Here is a 26137-nt window from a genome sequence, read left to right as displayed (position 1 = left end):
TTTTTGCAGCATTGTCTTTATGTCGGTGGGTGTTCCTGTCTGTCAGCCGGATATCTTTGAATGTGTGGATTCGTATAAAAGAAAAAGGTTGTTCACAGAATAATGAGGAACTAATAAACTCTTAATGAAAATTCAACAACTGAGCAGGCATTCCCTGATGCTTGCATATAGCACAAGCCCTCTGGTAATTCGTTGTGGTGGTTTTTGTAAAAGATACAAAGATCATTAACACTTAACTTAATAGTAACAGAAACATTCAGCTGTGGCAACAAAGGATAAGTAATGTCAGTAGCATCTGATTCCAGTTAGAAACCGGTTTCAGAACAGCTGCCAGCTGAGGAGACTGTTCCCAACGCCCACTGTCTTTTTGACAGTGCCACTCGCTGACTTGTTTGTTTGGATCTTGACATTAACGCTACCCTTGGAGAGCAAAAGAGAAGTAAAAAGCATTTACCATAGGTGGGTATAGGGACATTTATCACCGAAAAGCATTAAAAGTGACACTTTTATGACCATAACCTTGTTTGGTCAATAATTTTGATTACAGCTGTACTGGCAAAACTTGATAAAAAACAGTTCACATTATTCCCACAGTGCATCATTCATGCAGGCATGACCTCTGACCTTCAAAACAAATGCTCTCTCTCCCACACACACACACACACACACACACACATGCGTGCACACACACACTCACACATGCACAATCTGTCCTCCGCCCATGCTGTACACCATGGTCACTGTTTACCTATTGAGCAAACATGGCAAATGAAAACTTCCACAACTCATAGGTCTTAGGACAAACACACACTGAAAGCAACAAAAACAACAACAAAAAAAAGACACACAATCAAGCACAGCACAGTGTCATTACATATAATTACATGTTTTAAATATTTCTACACTATTGCACAAAGACTTCCAGATTGTGATTGCAGTACTTGCCTGACCTCCTCATTTGATTTTGTTTACCAGGAGGCGGTGTTCATGGGCAATGGGGAGCAGTACATCTGGAAGCCTCCAGAAGATGATGACATCATCACTTTGCACCCACCTCCGTCCCGTGGAGAGAACGGACAGGGGCACCCATCTCCCCCAACTGCGAAGGAGGTAGTATACATATATGTGTGTGTTTGTGTGTGGTGTAGTAGTTGGGGGCAGGGGGGGGACGACTGGAAGGTCCACAGACAGATGGACACGTCTGTGATTTGTGACTGCCATGTTTACCGAGTGGGGTGCCCATTTGATTTGGCATGCCGTCAAAACAGCGCTGCCCTGTGACCTGCCTGTCATACGAGGTTTCTGCTTACAGCGAGAGGTTACGTTACATGCATCCAGCCCTCGCAACCCCCTGCCTGAACCCCTGACCCCAAGCTCCCAGCCCCCCGCTCATCTGTCTGTCTCTAACGCATGACTCACCAGACGGATCGGACATCAGTATCTCCTGCTGCCGAATATTTAATCACCATTTTGCATTCAAATAGATGAGTCTGTTAAAGGTTAGCTCTTTTATCTCATCAGCCCAAGCAGACAGAATGTGATCAGCCCTAGCTGACCTAATTGTATATATATATATATATATATATATATATATATGGTAGAGTATATCTGGTGGTGATGGGGGGGTGGTCTGCACTCACCAATCATGTCACATACCTCACCACATGTGCTTCCACACACAGCAACACGCAATATCTCTCTCTGTCAGTACCTCTCTCTTCACTCTCTGCTGGACACAGTGTAACATACTGAGAGAGTTACAAGCCGTTTGGGAACTTCTGTCATGCCTGGGGTGCATGGGGAGTCATTCTGAGTAGATGGAGGGGTGTCTCTATCTATCTATTGAGTTTAAGGCAGTTTTACTGACCAGTTTTAAGCTGCTGGTAAGTTTCTTGTTTAAGCCAGTGTTGAGCTAAAAAGTTTGGAAGCTGCTGTATGTGGAGATTAAGGGGTTAAGTCTCTGCTCTCTGGCTCAAGAGTCAAACTCCTCCTCTGCAAATCAGACTGGTACACAGCGCAGCTGGCCTTGACTGCATTCCCCGCTCTCTCTCTCAATTTATTTTTCTTTCTTTGTAACTTTCTTCCCTGTTTTTTTTTTTTCTTTTTCAAACTTTTTTTCTCCCTTAGTTGCTGTGTTTTTCCATTGGATAGGTTGTTGTTGCCCTAACTTGCCCATATACTTTGTATCCTCTGGAGGTTGTCAGTTGCAGCCGTCAAAAGGTGTTGAGTTTCCACTCCCACCTAAATCTCCTCCTCTCCTCTGGCGCTCGCTCCTTCTGCTCCACTCCCTTTGTGGCTATTAGGAGGCGCTGCCTTCCCCAACCAATCACGTTGCGCAAAGCATGTCTTACCAGATGAATATCAACTGCTCGCAGACCGTTTGGAAACTTGTGCCATATTTGCTATTCATGAAGTTGATCACACACAGATGCATCAGTCATTGCATGCTGTTGTGTTTCCATGGATAATCAGTGTATGCAGGAATTAAATATGACTTCTCAGCGCCTCGGTCTGAGCAGACAGCTACAGCAGTATCAGAAGAGACATAAGAGAAAGAAGCACAGGCTGAGGGGAGGAGAAAAGAAAACATACAGTGCACAGGCTTCCTCAACAGCTGCAGCCCAGTTTTGAAATCCCCATCATCTTGTGACTTCCTTCCTCTGCTGCACAGAGCTGCAAATTCTGTGTGCACAAATGCACACACACACACTTGCACAAACACACACACACACACATTGTACATTGTGTGCACACACTTGTAGCATACGCCAGGGTCTTTGTTTATCCAAAAAGGTCGCACAAGAGATTTGTGGGGGCAGGGTATCTGTGTCGCTTGAGATTTGTCAGAGACAGAAAGAGGGCGAGATACTCACAATTAAAGTCACAGTGGTTTGCACTTTAACCATATTTTCCCAACTTAACTAAAGTTATATTTCTCTTATTTAAGACGCATATTATATAGGCACCATGCAAGCAAAGGTAAGGTGAGCACACAAACACAGAAAGAGTGTTGCTCATTGTCTGTGTGCTCTCATGTTTCAGTTTTTTGGGAGCAGAACAAAAACAAGCTCAATATGTGTGTGTTCGTGTGTGTGTGTGTGTGTGTGTGTGTGTGTGTGTGTGTGTGGGAGAGGGAGAGGGAGAGGGAGATAGTTTGCATAGCCAGTGTTTCTCAGGGCCACTAGAACAGAGCTGCTGGTCTGGGTGTGAACACAGAAGGTAAACATGACTATGTCCCACAATCCTCTGCTCTTGTGCTTCCCTCATGGAATTCTGACACAGAAATGCCAGAGGTCACGGCACTGGTTTATCTGAATTCCCCACAAGACCTCACACATGCCTTTCAGCTGTGCGTCCTAGTTATCAAATCTTTCATGCTTCATTGTAATCGCACGCGCACACACACACACACACAAACAGAAAACACACATAGACACTGTCTTCACGGACACATGCATACACCTGCAGTAAACAGTCACATAAATGTGTGCATAGGCTTCATTGAAGCAACTGAAATGTGAGCAAAGTCCATTGATGAACACTGAGCAGGTTTTGTTTTTTTTGTTTTTTTCCTCAGCGAGTTGGCTGTAGTCCAGATCTTTCACACCATACCCTGCTGTTCTGTTGCCAAAGCAGTTGTGGTGAAATTTTAACAGGTCCATCCACTGCAAAGCTAACTTTGTCTCTCTGCCTAGACCTCAACAGACTGATAACACAGTTTACTCTGCCTTATCCTGCCCTGTCAAAATAGGTCAGATTACAGCACAGAGCAAGCTCTGTCAACACATGTGCAATGTACTGTGCGCACCCACACAAGCCATGTTCACACATCAAATTAGCAGCGTCATAAGTTTGCTCTCATATTCACATATTGTCCCTTTATGTCTGGAAGACTTTAGAGACAGAAATGCACAAATACATACTGTACATATGGAAAGTCTGCACATACTCGGAGCTAATTCAGGAATTGGGGCTTAAAGGTGGGAAACAGTGATACAGTCAATCCCAGCACAGTATAGCATGTGTAGTCTGTGTCAGCTTTGGTTATAGGCATTCACTTATAGAAACAAGGCTGTGAATGAAGCAGAGTAACAGTCACCTTCTATTTCAGGAGCTGTCACCCATAGACTGTAGGATTGAGTTGTACTGTAGTTCAGTGCCATTAACTGACACCATACCCTCCTCTCCTTCTGTGTGTGCTCTCAGATTGCAGACACTTACTCCATCGTGTGTAAAACCCAGAAGAAGAAACCTCCTATGGAAAACAACGGAGCGAAGACCCTCCCACGCTCCTTTGGAGGGGAGAGAGGAAACGCAGGTTCGCGGGGCCGAGGCAGAGGAGTCCAGGGCCAGGCACGTTCCCAGGAGGAACCCTGCTATGAGCCGGTAGGAGACAGGTCCTGGCCCACATGCGTAATGGCCGAGTCTGACCCTGCGTACGCCACTATCGACACCCACCGGAAACGTGAGCAGGGGGGAACCAATAACAACACGGCTGGGGGTAATGCCACTCTGAAGAGAAAGAAGCAGACGCCGCCGCAGCAGCAGCAGCAGCAGCAACAACAACAACAACAACAACAGCAGGCAGCGCCAGCGGCACCTCAGGGCTCAGGACCCACCGCCCTGCCTGTTAGAGGCCTGCCCGGTGGGGAAAACTTCTATGAGACCATCAGCGATGTGAAACAAGGGGGCAACAGCTCCAGCACCACCACCATCTTCACCTTCAATGACGGGATGGAGATGTACGTCACTGGCCTGTAGCTGGGTGACACACAGAAACGGCCCAGAACCCTCTGGTACAGAGTCATGAAAGGGATCTTTCTGTTCACCGGTCAGCAGGTTGCTGTACATAGATACAAGGCCCTCTATAGACAAACAACATGAGGATCCATTTTGTGTTGACATCAGGTACAAACAGGGTCTTAATCCAGGTTCAAATTTCCCTTGATTGGTCTGTACTTCAGAACCAGCCTAAGCCTAGTCCAGCCCAAATATGGACCAAATACATTTTAACAAAGGAAAAAAAAAAAAAACAAAGAAAAGAAAACTGGAATATACATCTTCAACTTACTGTGTCACTGACCATACTCACCTGTTTGTGCATCATTTTCCATAATATCTTTATTTTTATATGAACACTGTACTCTTTAAAGAGTATGTGGTGTAACTCACAACCTGAGGGAAAACACACTTTAATATATGTAACAAAAGAAATGTGCATGCATTGTGCGAATTCAAAAAACACAACAAACACACACCTGAAAACGGAGAGTAGTAGCAAGGAAGCTGGCTATATTAGGAGTACGATGAGGCACACTGTTAGCTATTGTCACCCATATACGCACACGTACACACACATATGCCTCATCATGGAGGGACTTATGAAATATAAGCAGATGGATGTCACAGAGATTTGCGGTGCTTAGCTCTCACTAAGTAAACATCTGAAACAGGTTCTCTGTGCTCACTGGTCCATTGCTTTGGAGCTTTGTTCAAACTTAGGCCTATAATTTGTAGGCCTCTTTAAACACAGAGGTAATTGAATGCTATTGTCCCCGTTTCAAAATGACCATCAATGTGCCCTGAACGTATTAGCATTTACCAGTAACAGCCCTCATGATGACTATAAAAAGTGACTTTTGCGCAATAATGTAAGATTCACATACATTATGAGATTAGTTTAAAATCCACGCTCAGATTTGACAAACATCTGTAGCCAGAGGCATGATGACACACCCCAACACAGCCCCACACAGATACACACAGACTGGGCAGAGTCATGCAGGGTAAAGTGATCAGGTCATGGGCATTGAGTGGGTTGTGCAAGTATTTCCCCAGAGTGATAGGGGTGACAGATTTCACAATGTTAGACCTTTACTGTATTACTGGGATAAATGAGAGAAGAATATTTTCAAAAAATAAGGAAGTGAAAGAGCCCAAAATAACACAGGATGCCTCATCCTGGACAGTTAATATGTCATGTCTTCTGGGCTCTGTAAACATCTGACTTTATGACCATTGTTATTTTGCACTGGACAGATGCAGGACTGGTTGGCTTTAAATGTGCATAAACGTGCCATAAAAGGCATTTCCAAACACAGCTCTGATTCGCTCTATGGTCTCAAGTCAAAGCCAGAGCTCCCCCCAGCTCAACAGACTTAAGTCTGGTGGTTGAAATAGCAACAGAAGGCTTGGACTCCAAGAAAAATAAAGAGCTGGGCATAAAAATGACCAGCGAGTGTCCTTTGGAAGGTTGCCCCTCGCCCTCTGCCCACCCTCATCTCCAGCCTCTGTTCTCTTCCATGATAAACAATGTCTTTCCCATCTAGCTTTGGGGAACATTAAAACAGAAAGAAGAGGGAGAAAACAAAACATTAGAGCCTTAATAAATGGGCATAAAGATAAGAGATGGAGAGGGATACACAACTGCTCACAGGCTGAGAGATGAGGCATTAGAATGAGCTCACTGTGAGACAACCATGCAAAGATAAAACGGGTTTAGAAAGGTTAGTAACATTAATTTATTAATGCTACCGTGTCAGAAAGTATGTAAAATTAAATGCACTCTGTATTTTAATGCACTCTTTATTTTTTCTTACCTACTGACAATACCATTGGTTAAATAGCTCATGCCACTGCCATGAAAACAGTAAGTTTATGTTGTTGGTGCAATTTTTCCTGCTTGATCAAAAAAGTGCATGCTTTAATGTGTGGAGATGAAAACAAATATTGTGGTACTTAATTGATCTCGTTTGTTGATCTTTTCTGTTGTACTTTTTTGCCATGTGATGCAAAGCAGCATTCAGTTTTTCCAAAGCAACAACTTGGAGGAGGAGGGTAGAGAAATAGGGCCAAGCGTTGTTTATCCTCCCCTCTGGGGGAGTGAGAGAGTGAAAGAGGTGGGGGAGGGAGATGAAGAACAGCTAGTATAAAACTAGATGAGGACCACCGCAAATGGACACGGATCCAAAGGACCCTCCTCCTGCCAATACTGTGTTTGCGTGCGTGCACACACACACACACACACACACACACACACACACACACACACACCGTCAGGCGCACACACACTTACACACTGCAACATTGAGCCATGTGCGTTTCCAGTTTCGGGGAGGAAGCACATTTTGCTTCCACTTGGTCAGCCCTTGCATACACTCCCTCCCCCAGCTGTGTTCATCCTCCAGTAACCGACACAGACCTCTTTTTTCTCTGCTTCACATCGCTCCCTCGTTGTGCAGGGGAGGGGCCTTTGATGTCCAGTTCTGAGGGAATCAGGGAGTTATATGGGGGTTTTGGGGGGGGGGAGCAAGGCAAGGCAAGGCTACGGGTCAGGCCAACCCCAGTCTGATATCAACGAGGAACCAACGGCTCAACTACTGTCTGATATGAGAAATGGCTAACAGCTGAGACGCTTAACAAGCTCTGTTGAGGCCACCTTTAGACAATGCTGGCTGGAAATTGCTATCACACTTAATCCTTTTTCTCTGGCTGTCACTTTATGTGTCACATTTTCGTTATTCTGAGAGAAAGCACTGATCTGATATATTTTGTTGAACACTGATCGAGACAGATGTTCATTGCACAAATACAGTATGATGATGTAAATGTGTATAATACTCTGTTGCTGTTCTGATGTTGTTCCAATGTAACATACAGTATACAGTATATTTGTTAAAAAAAAAAAGATGGTTATCACAGACACATTGTACTTTGTGGACGCAAAATGTTTCATGCTTTCCATGCAGATACAGATGCTGTTTGTTAATTGTCTTCAGATATAATTATGGGCCAATACTGCTGTGACAGCTGTAGCCAATGTTGTATGTTCTTAAAGCACAGGGTTTAGTTTAAAAATAGTAAATATAATAAAACATAGTGACAGTGCAGATATGCAAAAGATTGTAATGTTTTATATTAACCTTCATAAAATATTAAAGTGAGTTTTTACTTTTCTAATAAAGTGGCACATTATAAAGTGTGTTTGTCTTTTGCCTGCAGTCTTATTGCTTTCTACAGGGTATCAAACCAGGCAACAGTACGGTGTCAGTTGTTAGAGATCTGTGGCAGCCTCACAGTAATAATTGTACTTTGCAATAAATGCAGTGTGCAGTAAAATGCATTTGTGTAAAATTAAGCAATAAACCAGAGTGGCTGGGCTGTGCAGACAGAAATAGGTTAGATAAAGGAACAATGAGATGTCCCCAACAACTGAAATAAAAGAAAAAACCTGTTGTTTTATCATGTTCATGAATGTCATGTTTCTACCAATCACTAATTCTAGAGGAAGAACATTGCTGAAAAAAGGTCAGGCAGGAACCGTTTAGTCAGCCAGATATTTTGCAATAGGTCTGCACTTTTCACAGTGTATCTAAAGGAAGTGGACACATATGAAAAATATTAATTTTGTGAAGCATCTAATGCAATTTTCCTAAAAATGCAAAGCAAAAGCAAGGTGTTTCTGTCATTTTGTCCATGTTATAATGCAATCAAGTCAAAAATGGGATCTCAAAATTGTCTTAGATGTGAGACTTGGATGCAGTGCTTTTGTCTTTGATTGCATTATTTTTTGCACAGGGATTCATGTTATTGTCACTGGCCGGATCTAACCAAGTTTATTTTCTCAGGAACTATGCTTAAGTACAGTTTTGAGGTAGTTGTACTTTACCTGAATATTTCCATTTTCTGCTTCTTCATTCTTCTCCATTACATTAAAATGCTGCTTAGATGTAAATGCACACTAATATTCCAATAATAATGTCATGTTTCAAAAAATACAAAACCCAAATGCACAACAGAGTCAACGAAGGCAGGTAATGAGTCTTTACTGGATTGGTACAACGGTACAAACAGGTGTCAGGCAGAAGCAGGCAGGCAAACAGAATTGGGCAGGTATGCAAACTAAGGTCTTGAGAGCTTGGCAGTGAGTATGAAGACAATCTGACAACTATTCTTTCTATATATGGGTGCCTCTGAGTGGTGCATTTTGCATAAGGCATACTTTTACTTTTGATACTATAAGTAAATGTTAATGGTAATACTCAGTAACATTGATTCTGTTGCTTTGCATCTTCTGGCAAGAATGTCTTCTTTTGGCATATCTTCACAACAAGGGTCAGATATGTGATAGGCATGAGATCTAATAATACTCATTAACTTAATTCAGCATTGTGTTTTCATTAAATATTAACTTGGAGATGTCATTAGGTTGTGAAATTTCTACAGGGCCCCTCAAATGATACTGAAAAGCAATTAAATATAATACGTTACATTACTTTTATGAAGTAATTAAAACAGTTTCATTACTTATTACATTTAAAAATAACATTCCCAACACTAATACTTAGATTTTGAATTCAGGACTTTTCTCTGTAACGGAGCATTTTTTAATACAGTGACTTTAAAAGGTCTCAGTGCTTCTTCCACCACTGATTATTGTTTCCAGACACTATTGTGTTAGTTCTACATATAACAAAAAAGGCTATAAGATGAATAGCTTACACTTCTAATAATTAATTGGGTTTATAACTTGTGGTGGAGTAAACGATCGGACCTAGAGGCTCACTTCATTGATAATAACACGGTTGCAAAGTGCAGTTCATGTCGGCTAAACAGGATCCGCTAAATCATCATTTGATTTGCAGAAACGTAAATGCGCAGTTTGCCGCTGAGGCCTGCAGGCTGTTTTCCCTCTGCTCTACCCCCTCGCTTGCTTCGCAGACCGGCTCATCGTCGATAGACACCGGCCGGTAAACTGTACGACACGCCCCCTCCTGTCTTCCACCCACATTACGTGGTTTAGAAAAAAACAGTGATTGGCAAGGTGAAAGCAGCCAATCAGGGGCCGCCTCGACGTGGACGCGTGCCAAAATGTAATGTTTATGTATGCAACGGACCAATGGGAGTGAAGTAGAGGGGGCGTGGCATTCGTTTGGAGGAAAGAGGCAAAACAATCTTTTATCCTCCTGACCGGGCGGCTTTTTGGATATCCTGGGTCGTGGTGGTGGCGGCGGTGGTGGAAAACTTTACATGTAGACTAGAATATAAGTTAAGACACAGACAATTCCAATCAACTCGCGACAATCCTGATAAATGTATCTAACTCCCGCAGTTTGCACTAAAATCTATAGAAAGCTGGTTTTCTTTCTTTAGTCTCCACTCGCCCTGTCTGAAAATGGATTCCAGATATATTTTGGAGAAGTCGTCGGTTGGGACAAGGGTCGGTGTCGGAGGAGTGGATTCCTGCCGGGCAGGCCGCTCCGTGCTCCACGACACCCGGGTCCCCACGGTAGAGAAAAACGGTCCCATGCCGGTGTACACACACGGGCCCGTCCTTTACAAATTCGTAGTGGACGTGGGCTCAGCGGCGGAGGTGAACGGCGAAAGAACCTCCTCAAAAGGGAACGGACTGTCTCCGGGTGGTCAAATATTGCACATGGAAAAAGTAAGTGTCGTTAGCCGTGTTAAGTGCGCACGCACGACTCCATTAACCGGTAAAGTCAACTGTACAGCCAAGTTACAATATATATATAACATTGGGTATGTAACGTGAACTTGTCCTTACGCCGTATAGTTAAAAGTTTAACAGTTTACACGGTTCTCACACGTCGTTATTACATTTTAACGGTTGAAATATGACTGTGGCACGAGACTCAACTACTGTATATTATGTTGCTTGCGTTGTGTATTCAGTACCGCCTTTACAACTCATAACCCAGCTCTGCAAAGGGTCAGTAATTTCACCGACTTCTGTCAAAGCTTCGTCGTAAGCAATTACGTCGCATCCAAACGGCTTTAAATGGCGGCTCAGTCTGTGAGCAAAGTTTACAGAAAAGGGGGGCAGGGACTTCTAACTACTAGCCTAACCCCCTCCCCCCATAACTTCAGGGTGGAGCTTCAACAAGGGCTTCCTGGCTGCACAGCGAGGCCCGGCTCCTTACACACGACTGAATAAGTAATATGTACCTGTAAAACATTTCGTGGCCCATTTGTATTTCTCTTTGCAGGGTCAGTAATTTATTCATGTCATATAGTTTCTAATTGACCCCGCAACATCAAATATGCATAGATGGCGAATTGCCACACCTATGGATCAGTCAACATCGAATTTAAAAAAATTCAGTGAATTGCTGAATCTGTTTCTATTAAATTGAAGTGTGTCAATACCTGGCAGTAGATATGAACTAAAGCTCTATTAGGTGGGTAGGTTTTTGAATGAACATTTGAGTGAATATTGTTTTGCAACAATAAGGTGACGGATTGATTGACAGACAATCAATTAGCAACTATTTTGATAACCAACCAATGATTTCAGTCATTTATGAAGCAGAAATGCCCAGCATTATCTGGTTTCAGGACAGTAGATTCAGTAATTTGCTTTCTTTTTCTACTATTGTTTATTCAAGACAAATAGTTGAACTCCAAATAACACTGCCTTGCTGATGAAGTCACTTCAGGATTTCTATTATGAATCAAATTAGAAATCTACAGTATCGCCAGATGTAATGTTTCTGATGCAGGCACACTAGTAATTGGCATATAAATGATAGATTGACTTTAATGTGCTTTTGCCTCATTTCCTAGACTGGCCGGGGGGACCAAAAAGACACTGGTTCCACTGGGATCCTGAAGAGGGCCAGTCCCACTCACTGCCCAGTCATAAAAGGGCAGTTGCAAGGCGGCTTCATGCATTTGGACATCAACAACCCAGGGAAACAGGCAGAGCTGGCCAACAGCTTCAGGGCAGCACAAGTGCAGAACGTACCGCCGACAGAAAGACAGCCCCTCCCCTCTTCCCACATCCCTGTCCCTAGAAACAGGTACAGAGTGGCTGCTGACATACACTATCACAAACCCCTGTTGTATCTCTATCTTTGATTAATTGTACTTTCTACTCTTTTGTTGCATGTTAAGTGAGAGAAGCAACACCTCCAAGCAATGCAGTCATTTGATGGAATTCAAACTTTGGCTTGGCACCGGAACACGAGCTTCAGGCAGATGTGTAATCAGCCCCACATAGTTAACTACCAGACCTATTTATGTGTGCACAGCTCTATTCTGTTCAGCCCAGTCCAGGAGCTGATTTGACACTGATTTTGTGGTGTTATATATAATCAACACAGGCAATTTTCATACTCGACCAAACCTGTGTTCCTTAACAGAGTCTTGACTAGAAGTGGAATTCACCCCCTGGCTACAACTGTGCAGTGGTTTGGGCATGAATGGTGTGGGGGTGTACTGGTCAACTGACCACATGTTTGGTGTTCCATCCAGAATAGTTTTGAAATATGCCCTAAGAGAGCCAGAGCTTGAGATGAGGGCCAGGATTGCCCAATCACTTGACGGAAGGAAACGAGAGAGAAAGATAGTTACAGTATGTTGGTTTTATGTACTGATGAATCAGTTCACTATGTTTTGGAAAGTTATACTGATCAGGCATTTCAATGTCTTGCTTGACTAAGGCTAGTGGATTTATCAGCGTCATGTGCTCGCTCTATGTCAGGCAGGAAGATGAACTTTGTTGTGTGAAAGTGTGTTTTGTTTGATGTCTCACATGCAGTGCAGTTAAAGTTTGCTCCCATTGTTTCACATCATTTTTGAACAAACACACATTTGTGCTCAGGACAGATAGTCCTTGAGCAAACGTATATGCGCACGCACACACACACTGTTTCGCACAGCGTAAGCAGAAAATGCATCCAGGGACAAGCATAGTGAGCTGATAAGTGATTATGTAACAGTAAAGAGGACTGGGAGAGGCTGCAGGCGGTGCCTAGGCACTCTTTCCTTTATTTTACACAGCTATTGGTTACTGTGTGCATCACGTTGCCGCTTACACATTAACAAACTATCCGGTGGCAGTACAGTTGTATCTACAAACTAGGCAGCTTTTTTTTAAAGATGCATGGAGGCATTTTGCCCTTTTTTCCGAGCCACAGTATATGATCATTTTAAAATGTTAGGATACTAATATTATAGATAATAGAGTGTGCTAAATAGAAAAACACCACGCTTACTCCTTTCCTTTTTCTCTCATCATCACATGAATTTCACATGCCGGTGGTCATGTATGATGTGAGGGAGGTTCTCTGGGGAGCATGCAAGACTGAACATGCGTTTAAACCCAAGTGATGTTGAACCTTCCACTTTGTGAGAGGATGTACGAGTGTGTATGCACATTTGCCCACTACAGACAGCAAAGCAGTCGTTCTCACCTCACCATCCACGTCTTCACCACATATGAAACATGTCTTTTCCTCAGCATGATGACATCAATGTCAGCAGACTGCTCTCACAATAACAAACTCTGCATTGACACTGCACAGCCGCTAAAATAAGTTGCATAACATTATATAACAGTGTGTCAGTTTAAATCCCTATCTTTACCCTGCTTAAATTGTTTTTTTGCTTTGTAGTTGGTGACAAGAGGCTCTTCACTTCTCTTTCACCATGAAACAATCAGCTTTCTTAGACATAATTCACATTTTGGTTTAAATCATTTTCGTATTCACTCAGTTAGGTGAACGTTCTTAAACCCATTCCAGCTCTGATTGTTATGCAGATATATGTGCATGTGGTGCTCATCACAAATTATAAAAGCACTTTGAAAAGGGCACGTTAGCTGCTACTTTGTTTAGAACAAAATGCAACAATTTCACCAAGTTACACAGTCATACTACACTAGTACAATTTTAGACAACGGTATGAAGCAACTATTTTCCTCCAAGTAAGGGTCACGGTGGCAGGTCTGCCCTTACCATCCCAGTGTGTTTGCGCATCTGTGCATGTGGGTGTGACTGATTGTGCATTGGTGCACTCTGTGCCCTGCTTTGGATAATGCCAACAAAACCATTTATTTTCATTTGCTCCCCACCAGCGTACGTAATACCACCATTGTGTTACAGGATTAGATATGTTTAAAGAGACTTTAGCTATAAAACAGTTGCTCAAATCTATGTGTTTTACATTAACCACTGTATCACTTGTCTATTGTTTGTCAGGTACAACTTTCAGTGCATTCACACCTTGTATTGTCATTTTGCAAATGCTGCTAAGTAGGTCACTATCCTTTAGACAAGCCTGGGCAAAGACCTTGGAGGAAGAAAGAGGAGGAACCAATATATTCCCTCCCTCACACTTGCATATTCTTCTAAAGACATTCAAACCTACACCATATATTTTGCACTCCCACCCGTCTTGTCAACCTTGCCTGTGTGTGTGTGTGTGTGTGTGTGTGTGTCTCTTGTTCTGTCTCTGATTAAGTCTCTCTTTCACTCACACCCTTGTAGCAGAGCTCGTTCTACCTGTCAATACGAATCAGTGTGGGATCCAGTGCACTGATAACAGAACAAAGACTAGTTTGAATGAAAAAAAGAGGTGTGACGAAATGATGAGGGGATGGGGCATTTTGTATTGATGGGAAAAGCGTTTCTTTCTTATCTGTCCTTGGTCAGGTACACTGTCACCACAGTGGGGTTGCATGAATAGAAAAAACTGAATCGGCATAAACAAGACACCAGAGCAACCAACTGCAGTGAGGGGGGTCGCTGGTGGCGGGGAAGAGACAACTCTTTTTTTAACATAATTATTGCCCAGCCTTTGACTGTCTGCTTAGAGTCATTGGGAGGGTTTAGGCAGGGCAGGCAGGCAGCGCACCGCTTCTCCACCCCCCTTCGACCACCCCACCACCAATTCTCTACTCCCAAAGGAGACATTACAGCCGGTTGTTGAAGGTCAGAGTCAGGAGAACAGCTACCCACCCCCACTTTTGTCTGGGATGTCTAACCCACTTCCAGACTGCTGACACAGTCTCTGGAGTAGAGCAGCCTGCTCCTTTCTCAGGTGGTTGTTTTCTTTTATATTTCCATATAAACCATATTTGCTTCTACGTGTTTTCATGGCAGTGTTATCATGAGTTGCAAAATTCCATCTGAATTTAATGTAGCATTTTCATGCTTCCATGTAGCCTTTTTTCTCCCTTCCAGACCATAAGAGGTTAAGACTCTTGCACTGACACAGGCAGGGGTGAAAGGTCATCCTCAATGAATGGCGGTATGCAAAGGGGATGATGGTGGGGCTGGGGTGGGGGTTAGATAGGCATCTGGCACGTCTTCTAAGTCAACCTCAAGATCTGGGTTAGCTGATGCATAGACAGTTCATAACCTCAGAAGATTGTAGCGGACAACTCATCATCTAACACTGCAGCTTTACTGTATCCTGACTTAGAGGTGTGTGGAGGAGTGAGGATCTAGTATCAAAGACATTTTTTAAATTTAATTTCAGGGTGCAGCTTCGCAGCAGACTCTGAATCATTCATTCTTTCACAGTAATGAGGACCTCTAGAAGAAGCTCTGGCTAATGGGTGAAAAATGTGCTGTGTGCTTGTGTACAATGCCCTAATGAGACTTTAATCATCTACTCTTATGCAGTGAAGAAGAGAGGCAAAATCAATTTCATAAGTGATGAGGAGAGTAGGAGGCAATAAAGGAATGTAACAGTCTGCTCTGTTACAGAAGTAATTTTACATTGACTAAGTTAGAAGTGGCTCCAGCATGTTTTGAATCGATTATATATGTCACATTATAAATCTTCACATAATGTTTCATGACTAGTAGTCTACATGTTGGTTGTATTGTGTACATCTGTCTTCCAGGAAGATCCCTTAGGGACAGAGAGAGCAAGAAACACTTATCAAGAGGGAAGGAAACTCTTGTTGCGCAGCTCTGGCACTGTTGCAGTAAAATGCTTTATCGCTTGCTCACCCACACTAATAGACACTTACATAAGGCCTCCTGTTCTGCCTCAGTAGCATTTAGAGATGCCACAGTCAACTGTCTTTCCTTGTCTTCAATCGCTCTTTCTGTCCCTCTACCCAGCTCTTCATACCGACAGCAGCTGCTCTGCTACAGCGGCTTTCCCCTCTGTTCTCCAACTTCTCCTCATCTTTCATCATAACCGTCCTACAACTTTTCTTGATCTTTCATACAACTATTACCACTCCCTTTGATATCCTTCTCTCTATGTCTGAGCTATTGACAAGCTTAAAAAAGTGCCTAAGAAGTTCCTGACAGTGGTATGTCAGTAGTGAGCTTCATACAATAGTGTAAATTGCTGCTAATGCTGCTAACCAGCCCACTGTTAACTGTTAAACACCTAGCCTGTTGCAGCTGGCAACAGCAGTGGTTATTCTGCTCTGCAGGCTTCGTGAGCTTGGAGTAGCATGACATGAACAAGTTTTCCAGCAGAGCAGAACAAGAACCACCGTCGACAGCTGCAGTCCAAGATTTTGGAGTTCCAGCCTGTCTTTGGGACAAGAAATCTGCCTCCGGGCGGGAAACGAGCCAGGGATAGCTGGTTATCAGAGACTGAATTTTCTAATAAGAATACTTAGCTTACATATAGCACTCATAAATAAATAACAGCGCTGTCCAAACAAATACTCCATATGAACTAAGCAAATAGTGTGATTGGATGTGACACAATTTATAAACTGAATAAGTTTGAATTTTTGCACCTCTGGTTCCCTTGCCCTAAAGTCGATGGGTTTAAGGTTTGATGCCTGAAATAAGGTCTGTCGTCAAAACAAGCTGAAGACATTTTGACGTTTTTATTCTACGGCATTACGGTAAAAAGGTGGTTACAACCAAGTGGCTAAATGAGACTACGGAGATTGTCGGGGACGTTAAATGTCATCAAGCTGAACACAAAAACAAATCTGCTCATCAGTCCACCTTTACAGCCTTGTGTTTATACTCGTGCTCTTACAAACTGTTGCTAACTTTCACAGAGGAAAGACTTTGTAGAGACTAATATTGGAAGCTTTGTGGTGGTGATGTTGAAGTCAAGCAACTGAGGTCTAGTTTGTTTATAGCTTGACATTAGCTTTATTTATAACATAAACATTAGCATAAGCTTCAAAAATCATAAAAGTGGTGTGTGAAGATTATTGTGCTGAACAAAACGTGTAAGTATAATAAACTTTTCTTCATCACAGAGACAACACTTACTTTCTGCAATAATCCAAATCCCACTGGCTTTATGTCGAAGGAACCAGGGTGATGCTAACTTCCTTGTTGACCTACAAAAATACATAATCCATGCAGCACTCTATAGTGGCGTGTGGTCAAACATTCGAAAGAAGCGTCAAAGTGGTGGAAATATTTGAATCACAACTTACAGTCAGGACTTTCAGAATAAAATCAGAGCAGCAACAGGATGCAGAGACTTGTGAGTTGGGCTTTTTGCCTTGAATTGAAGTGACGAGTCACACCTTCCTATTTTTATGTGTTTTATCTTCCATACATCCCATTTTCCGTTTCTCTTGGCCTTTTGCCCTCTGCCCATTCGTCTGAAGGACACAGGCTAAATCCTACTCAATCCAAAGGAGATGAAGTCCTCTGAATAATGCTGATTCTCTCTCTACCAGGAAGGATTATTCCACGTTCCTATACAAAATAATGTCACTTCTAATCTGTCTGCCGTGTTTTTCTTTCTTTTTTTTTTCCTCGAACACTCATAAACCAACATCTTCAGCATGTATATGACATTATTTAATTTCCACTACTTTTCAGTGATTGTCTTCATTCATAAGGTTGGAAATTGATAGCATACTCATCACTGGAATGTTCACAATGTTTCTATTGGCAGTGAAATCACAAATTTGCAGACATCGAACTCACAAGCCAAGGGTTGATTTAGGTTAGAAATATTTCTTAACTCTTTCTTAACAAGTTCAAAGCATCACTTTCTTAACATTACACAGATGATTAGATAATATAATTATACATTTAAGACATAGATTCTAACAATTATCAACCTTTCCTGTTTTATTACTTCTCACTGTGGCAGAACAATCGGCACAACACAGTAGGAAAATTTCGAATGTATTGTGCAATGATCCAGTGAATTTGCTTCCAAAACCAGATCCTTGGTGGCTGAGAATAAGCCTTTTAAACTGTTTTCAAAATGTCCTGTAAGCTCTTACTTTCAGGGGTTTTGCTTTCTCCTGCGCTCAATCACTGCACTTATAAATATCCTCACATACAAAGGCACTGTGCCTTGCACAACTCTATCATAAGTCATCCCAGTCTGTTGATGACAAGCAGTGAAATTCAGTCCAGACTGCAAACAGAAAGAAGTCTGAGAAATGCTTAATATTTTGTACTGTGTGTGCAGAGCTAAATGTCCGACATCTGTTTTGATGTCAGTGCTTTGCTTTTGTATTAGTGCTCAGCATTTAGTTGAATATGCTTTATCTTTTGTCTTTTGTTGAAAACTTATTTTAGCCTTATTTCTTGGTTAGGAAATAACTAAAATCTTTTATTCTCATTCAGGTTGCTGAACATTCAACCATTAGTTTTATGTAGTTTATATTTTTATAATTTTCAAATATGACTACAGTTCCCCTCTCCCCTCTTCTGTTCCACCATTTCCTCTTCTCTCCCTTTTGCTGTGTTTGTAGCACATGAAACATCATGGCTACCTTCATCTCTCTATGGCAATATGCAGGACATGGAAAATACAGTTCTCACTGAGGTTTCTGACTGCATCCTGAGGAGTGTCAGATGTCGATGATCTCATTTGTAATTAAAGGATTATCAAGTGCCCTGTCTTTTAGTTTAGTTGTGAGAGAGAGCTGTACTGAACTTTTGGCATTCCAGTTGATTCACAGTTAAGTAAAATGGGCAGTGACTTTTCAAAATGCCTGGGCCTGCAAAGGATTGGGTAAATCAAAGTGTGAATAAAAAGCTGACATCCTGCAGAGATTGAACGGCTGCTATACAGCTAGCAACTTCATTAAAATACATTTCTAACTTTCAGCTTGAATAAACCATTGTAAACAGCATGCCACACCCAGGCTGCTAGTGGGCCCAGTTCCTATAAACCCCCTATGCTCTGTGTGTATCCTTAAGTGTGTGTGTAGATATGCACATCCGTAACAATAGAGCTCTGTGGGCCGGGATAATGACTTATCCTTGTGCTCTCTAACAAATAGTGCCGGAGGACAAAACAACCAATAAAGTAGCTCTAGAAGTGAACAGATTAGCTTGCTTTTTTTTTTTTTTTTTTTTTTTTTTATCCTCGCACCTAAATTCTTACACACACTTTTCATTCTGTAGTGAGGTAATCAGGTTTCATTTCACACTGATCCACTAATAATGTTGTTCCCTTCACACTTCAACAAAGTGTTTGCTATGCTCTGCTGAGCCAACCCCTTCACTTTTTCACATTTTGTTATGTTGCAGTCTTATGCTAGAATCATTTAGATTATTTATTCCCTCATCAGTCTTCACTGATTAGCCCCTAATGACAAAGCCAAAACAGATATTTAAACCTTTTTGCAAATTTATTAAAAAGGAAAACTGAAATATCACATTGATTTACTCAGTACTTAATGGAGGCATTTTTGGCAGCAATTACAGCCTTGAATCTTCTTTGGTATGATGCAACTAGCTTTGCACACATAGATTTTGGGATTTTCTGCCATTCTTCACTGCAAATCGTCTCATGCTCTGACAGGTTGGACGGAGACCGTTGGTGGACAGTCATATTCAGGTCTCTCCAGAGCTGTTCGATTGGGTTCAACTCAGGGCTCTGACTGGGCCACTCAAGGACATTCACAGAGTTGTCCCTAAGACACTACTGTGTTTCTGGGATGTGGGGTTAGGGCAATTGTCCTGTTGGAAGGATCTGAATACTTATGTTTTGTTATTATTTTTATTGTGTTGAGTTTCAAGTGATGAGGGGAAAAATGGATTTAAACGATTTTAGCATAAGGTTGCAACATAACAAATTGTGAAAAAAATAAATGGGTCTGAACATTTTATGATCTCATAGTATGTTGATGGTATCTATATATTTAAGTTTAATTAGAATTAGGGCAGAATAATTCATCTTAGTTTAATTCTTCAACTAAAGATTATTTTTATAATCAATTAATTGTTTTTTTGATTAATAAATAAAATAAGATAAATATGTCATATCATATAATCATCTTCAATGTCATATTTTGTTCGACCAACAGTGCAAAACCTTAAAGATAAAGCAGCAAATGTGTGTCATATTTGCTTAAAAATGATATACGTATATGAATACATAATAAAACAATAATTTGTTTAACCAATTAGTTTTTCTGAAGTTTGACTAATTGATTAATCAACTAATTGTTGCAGCTCAGTTTAAAATTAGTCTTCAGTTTTACTGTAGTTAATATTAAAAAGATATTTAAAATCTTAAACCCAGTGTGTATCACTGTGAAAAGGTGTTTTGGCCAAGAGAGGTTTTTTGAGCCGAGTAGTCTCAGACACACACCCCTGGACTCCTCTGACTGCTGCCAAGATAACATGGAGATTTCCGGCATGGAAAGAGGTAGAAAGTATCCCTGCTTAATTTTAGTGGTGGTGGCTTCCAGCACCAACATGCCACTGCACAAAGCATTGAGTGTGTGAAGCTGTTCAGTCAGGTGCAGAGTAGAGCCCTGATCACTGCCCAGATAACCCCAGGAAATTTTTACAATGTGGTAATTTTCTCTCATCTCTGATGAGCTGCATTTCCACCCACACTTGGTTTTCATCCTGACACGCAAATGTTCACATTTTTTCTTGTTGTTTTGTTGATGCACAATAATCAGTGTTGTACTCCCTCCGAGCCTGACATATTTCATGAAGTTTGTCTTTCTTGTGATTTATGCAAATGGAAAAGCTGATCTCCAGTGTCTTGTCTAACAGCTTTAGCTTTTCCTCGCTCCTGTCCAATCTGCCCCAATCCAGTGTGAACCAAGCAACACCATGGTTGCAATATATATATATATATATATTATATTAAAATTCCAGTTTTACTTTTTAACTTTTCACTAGTGTCTTCATATCAGTTTCATCACTTTATGCTCTGCATCCTGTCAGTCACAAAGACACTAAAGTACATGAAAAAATCCCTCATACACTTGTTGCCCTATAGATGTGATCATCACATTCATGCACTTTTATTTTAGATTTAACAGTGTACTATTAACATGTGGCACACATTGCACGATTACAGGAAATGTAAGCAAGATGTTGGTTGTAGCAAATGGGCTGTAACTAAGTGGCAACAATATTGTTCTGTAAGGTTGTCAGACCAAGACGGAGAGAGAAGGGGGGGTGAAACAGTGAAAGTGAAAGTAAGGGCATTACAGTATTGGGGAACCAGGGATTGTTACACATTTTATATGCATGCTGAGCAGCTGTTTCTGTCTCTGGGGACGTCACGTAAGTTCCCTTACATTTGAACAGATTTACTAGAGATGTAGATGCACCAAAGGGGACGTGTGGTGCCAAGTACGTGCATGTCTGCACATCTCGACTGTTTGAATGTGGTGTAGTGGTATGTTGGCATTTCTGAAGTTGGATCTGATTTAAGCCTCTGAAGTCTCACTAGCTTAACACAAGGCTCCTGTCTACTGTCCAAACAGCATTACCCAGTCTTTAAACCTGCCTAATAGTAACTGCCCTAATTGGCTACTTTCTATCTGCTGATGTTAAAGATTCCTAAAGATAAAGATTAATGTAATTAGTTAAGTTCCATCCATTGATTTATTAAATAAAATTTAGATAGCAACTTTGTAAGACTAAGCTTGACTGATTAATTTATGACCTGTGGGGAAGTAGTTGCCAAAGCAACAGGTCCACTTACTCACTTGTTGTAGAACTTTGATGATATGTCACAGTTTTCATCAGCAGATTGAATTTGCTTAGTTGCCATGGATTTGTAGATGTTTTAACTTTAATGCTACAAAGATTGCAGATGTGTGCTATTTAATATTCAAAAACTATTTGTCTGTGTGTGTGTGTGTTTTGTTTTGTGTGTCTATAAGTCAGAGAGTGAAGAGACTTGGCTGTAGACAGAACTGACTGTTAGACAGAAAAACACTCACATAAGGCTTGACTTTCCCTGGGCCAGGGCTGCTAGCTGTGTCTGGCAAGCTCTTCCATCTGCTTGTTTGTCTGTTCAGGAGAAAGAGTCTGCCCTAATCCGACCATTGCCCGGGTTTGGCCTTGTTAAAAAATGCTCAACTCTCACAGGGGGAACGACCAGTTGCATCCAACATCATATTTCAACATGTTTTGTAAATGGTAAATGCAATATATATATATATATATATATATATATATATATATATATATAGTGTGTGTGTGTGTATGTATATATGTCAGGGTTTAATGTCATCTCTCAGCAGGATGTCTCATGGAAGAGCAGTTCTCTGTCTGAAGGTAGATGCTCTGTTTTATCACTATCATCTCTTTCCATAATGTGCTCTTATTGCCTCCATTTGTCTTATTAACTTCCCCATTGCTGGCATTGCAGGGTGATAGAGGGGCCATTTTCCTTTCCTTATTCCCAATAGTATCACTGCCTCCTCCTGTAGGATTTTGAAACACTGATGATTTGGAGAGAGGTGAATGGCTTTTGTAGGCACTGGGCCAGAAGATCCATTGGGAGACTTAAAATTTTAAAGATGTGGTTTATGTTTTTCTTTTTTTTTTTGGCTATATTAGGCCATATGCAGTAGACTGGTGCCAGTAGGGGGCCAAGGATGGGGTAATGCACAAGGGCCACTCAGTCACTTAACGATTGAAGGCACTTCATGAACTTAAAGGCACACTCACTTTCACCACTAGGTGTACAAAACAAATATAAACAAAATTAAACATATTAAATTATGAAATGTATATATTTCATTGTATTCTTTTAATATTTTTGTGAATTATATATTGTGATAAAATTGTACTTTGGGCCTGTAAATGGACAGATCTGTTCAGCATAGAATGCAATAACAAGTATCATAGGCAGGCATCGGTCCACTGGAAAAGCTGTGTCAAAGTCTGAGCGTGTTGTTTTGAAATGTCTCTTTACATTAGACCCCCAACACAGATTCTTCTTTCTGCTCAATAGATACACAGGCTTTGCACCAACAGGCACACAAAAATACTTCTTAGTACACGTACTGTTAAATGCCTGCTTCAAATTCCCTTTTTCATTTAGTTTTTTTATAGTGCATCACTCCAACACCCTGGTTTGGCTTATAATTGGTAATGTAACTTCCAAGAAATGCGTAGAAAATGGACATGTAACCTCACCACAAGCTGTGTAGTGTGCATCGACTGTATTACAGTTAAAAACATTCATGGACTTTAGGTTTTATATGTTGGTTTTTATAATATGGTGTGTGTGTGTGTGTGTGTGTGTGTGTGTGTGTGTGTGTGTGTGTGTGTGTGTGTGTGTGTGTGTGTGTGTGTGTTTATATATGTTTATGATGTTTATTATAGTTTAAATAACATGTTTTTGATTAGCTGTTAAATGGCATGTTTGTTGGCATGTATCCATAACCTATAGAAACTGGATTTAAATTGGAGATGTTGTAGATGTATGATAAGTATGTCACACCTTTGAGACTCTAAGTAGCTAGGCAGACAGATCTGTTTTGTGCATACTTTATCAAAAAAAAAAAACACAAGTAGTAGCTTTTATCAATGTAAACAAAATACTGCTTTCTTGGGGGTTCACTTACTTCTGGAGCTGAATGTCTGGGTGGGAGGAGTCTGAGAAGATTCAGATCATCCATAGGCCTCATCACACTCCCTCCAAGTCTGCAGCCACGATTCCATTGTAGTTTTCTATACTTTTAGCACTTTTCTTCTGAGCTCCAGCTTCATCACTTTCTCTTTCTAGAAAAAGATACCGATCAGTTTATTTTACTGGCTAGAGTCTTTGTCTGTCTGATGCTGCCCTGCAGATATTTGGCTTCATGGGAATAAGTAGAGCAGAGTAGCTTTGGAGCAGCATTAGTTTGCTTTTGCAAAACACAGGAAACCAGGCAAAGGCCTGCTCTGGCTTGTGATGGCAGGAGGGCAAATCTCAAGAGCAGGCGAGGGAGGGAGTGGGAAGTGAAGAATGAGGAACAAAATAATAGTTTGAGCACTGCAGAAAGAGAACTGACCACTTTGGGGCTCTCCAGCATTTTAATCTGTGTCCCAAGTTTCAAGATGTGTTTCTCTCTGTTTGCTTTGATTCTTGTCTCCCCTTTATATCTATTTTTGCCTGTTTTACTTAACCTGTTTTTACTTCTGAGAGATATGTGTTGTGACATCATCTGTGTCTCCTCCCTTTTCTTGTTTAAGTCAGAAGGAAACAGGCTTAGTTGGTTGTGTGCAGAATGGACTTTTCTTAGTTTATTTGATCTGGTATTCCCTTAACATCCACAGAACAAAGAGGTAGCTCTGTAGTTTGTGAGGCTCAGGAGATGACACGTCTTTGTAATTCTGGAGAATCAAAATCTCAGTTTAAGCTGTGAGTGGTTCGGATTATGTAAATACTTGAAAATATAATTTGAATGTATGTTGAATAGGAATAAAAAATGTTTTTCAGGAAGAAAGTTAAAAAAAAAAAAAAACAACTACTTGGCTGCCTTCTCTGCCTCGCTGCATCAACTCATGACTCAAATGAAAAAGGACAAGCGTTTTGATAAGGAAGCAGTGTTTTCAGGCAGAAGAGCCTATCTTGTTTGCTTCCCTCAGTGGAAGAGGCAAAAAAAATACTAAGGTCACTACTCAAGAGAGACTGCCCTGCATTCCCCTAGCAACAACATTGTTATTGGAGGGGACGGATAGAAGTTGCGAGGGAAGTTGCTATAGCTACAAGTTAATCTTTTTGTGTAGCCTGAAGTGACAGTGGGGTAATAAAGTAACGTACTGGTAGTTGTTAGCCAGTTTGCCCAGAGACCCATAGCATTAGAGGTGTTGTGGATTGTCTACTATGTATTTAATGCTCCAATTGTAGACCAATTGTAATTTTCTTCCATATATTATCATCTGTTTAATAGTAATGGATGTGCAAGTAATATTTTTATGATTTAATGTTTTAGAGTGGGGTATAAGTAGTAGGAAGAGTGAAGTTAGGCCTTAGTGAACAGATGCAACTTAACAAAGACTAACTAGATCATTTTTATTGGGTAAAGCAAGAAGAAACCATGATGTGAGTCTGTGCCACCTATCTGTGATTAGATTTAAAATTTTCAACCTGTTTTTGCCAGCACTTGGCTGACCATGTGTGGGACTCATACTGCGAATATAATGATCCACAATTTCCCCCATGTCTAGCTGTTTCCACAAGATGTGGGCATGGTGTGCAAGTCAAGTTAGTGCGTCATGATCCAGTCTGTCGTCAACCAGTTAATTGCTTATGCTGTATCAACATTTTCTCACAGTGGACCGTGCGTTACAAGCTTGACTCATATCTTGAGGTTGTCCATACAGGTTGCTCCACACAGATTAACCCTATCTCACTGACCTGTGAGTTTGCTGGCGAAATTGAATATGTTCATGTGTATATAATTCTGTTTCTAATTTTATGACATATAGAGCAGACACCACAGAGGGAATCATGCCCTTTGCTCTCTGTCTATCCTATCCTCTATTATTTTGCCAGAACAAAGCTATCTGTTGTTTGTATTTGGTCCTAAGGCTACAGATTGCATTCGAGGATCAAGAGAGAGAAAGAGAGGGCTTTTTGTCCTGGGACTGAATAGCCTTTACACTCACAGCTCACATTAAAGAGACACGACTCCTGCCTAACAGCCTCTCCCTCTCCAGGGGGTTCAGAGCCCGGGGACTTGCATAAGGGGCAACATGCGTATAGACTGCACAGTAATTGGTGAGTTACGATTACAATACATTTTCATGCTGACACAGTGACAGCACAACTTCCATCACTTAGTTGTAAAAAGTGATGGCAGAAATACAAAACAGGAAAAACAGAGAGAGTGATCAGGACAGTGGAAGGGGATTACAGCGGAAAAATGGGAGGAGTGTACAGACTTGTATTGGGTCAAGGGGTAGACTGTTTACTACCAGTCTTGATTATCTGCCCGCAGAGTGAGCAAAGAAGTGAGATAGAGAGAGAGGGACAGGGGACGTTACGTAATACAGTGCAGTCGAGGCACTATGATGGGTGACGGAGGGATAGTGAGATGGAGAGCAGTGGGTGTTCTATTAATAGTGGGTGTGGATGGGGCAGCTGTCAGGGCTGCACGGCAGGCAGACGATCATCAACACCAGCCTGGTCAGTTCTAATAGCCTCAGTTGTCACAACATTACCATATTAT

The 26137-nt window shown here is 41.4% G+C and overlaps 2 protein-coding genes across 4 annotated transcripts in view; both read left to right on the top strand.

Annotated features, from left to right (window-relative positions):
• The window catches only part of LOC130175185 (WAS/WASL-interacting protein family member 1), a 40269-nt gene extending 32288 nt beyond the window's left edge, over positions 1-7981 (top strand). For both annotated transcript variants that reach the window (XM_056385522.1, XM_056385521.1), the window contains exons 9-10: positions 976-1110; positions 4207-7981. In XM_056385522.1, the coding sequence (XP_056241497.1) occupies positions 976-1110; positions 4207-4761 (690 nt within the window). In that variant the 3' untranslated portion in view covers positions 4762-7981. The remainder of the gene's footprint in view (positions 1-975; positions 1111-4206) is intronic.
• A 1983-nt stretch (positions 7982-9964) lies between these two features.
• The window catches only part of slc2a4rg (SLC2A4 regulator), a 39224-nt gene continuing 23051 nt past the window's right edge, over positions 9965-26137 (top strand). For both annotated transcript variants that reach the window (XM_056384491.1, XM_056384490.1), the window contains exons 1-2: positions 9965-10444; positions 11584-11819. In XM_056384491.1, coding sequence (XP_056240466.1) covers positions 10175-10444; positions 11584-11819 — 506 coding nt within the window. In that variant the 5' untranslated portion in view covers positions 9965-10174. The remainder of the gene's footprint in view (positions 10445-11583; positions 11820-26137) is intronic.

Source organism: Seriola aureovittata, chromosome 9 (assembly GCF_021018895.1).
Source record: "Seriola aureovittata isolate HTS-2021-v1 ecotype China chromosome 9, ASM2101889v1, whole genome shotgun sequence".
NCBI classification, from domain to species: domain Eukaryota; kingdom Metazoa; phylum Chordata; class Actinopteri; order Carangiformes; family Carangidae; genus Seriola; species Seriola aureovittata.
The sequence above is the reverse complement of the archived record's forward strand: the minus strand, read 5'-3'. Positions and strand labels throughout refer to the sequence as shown.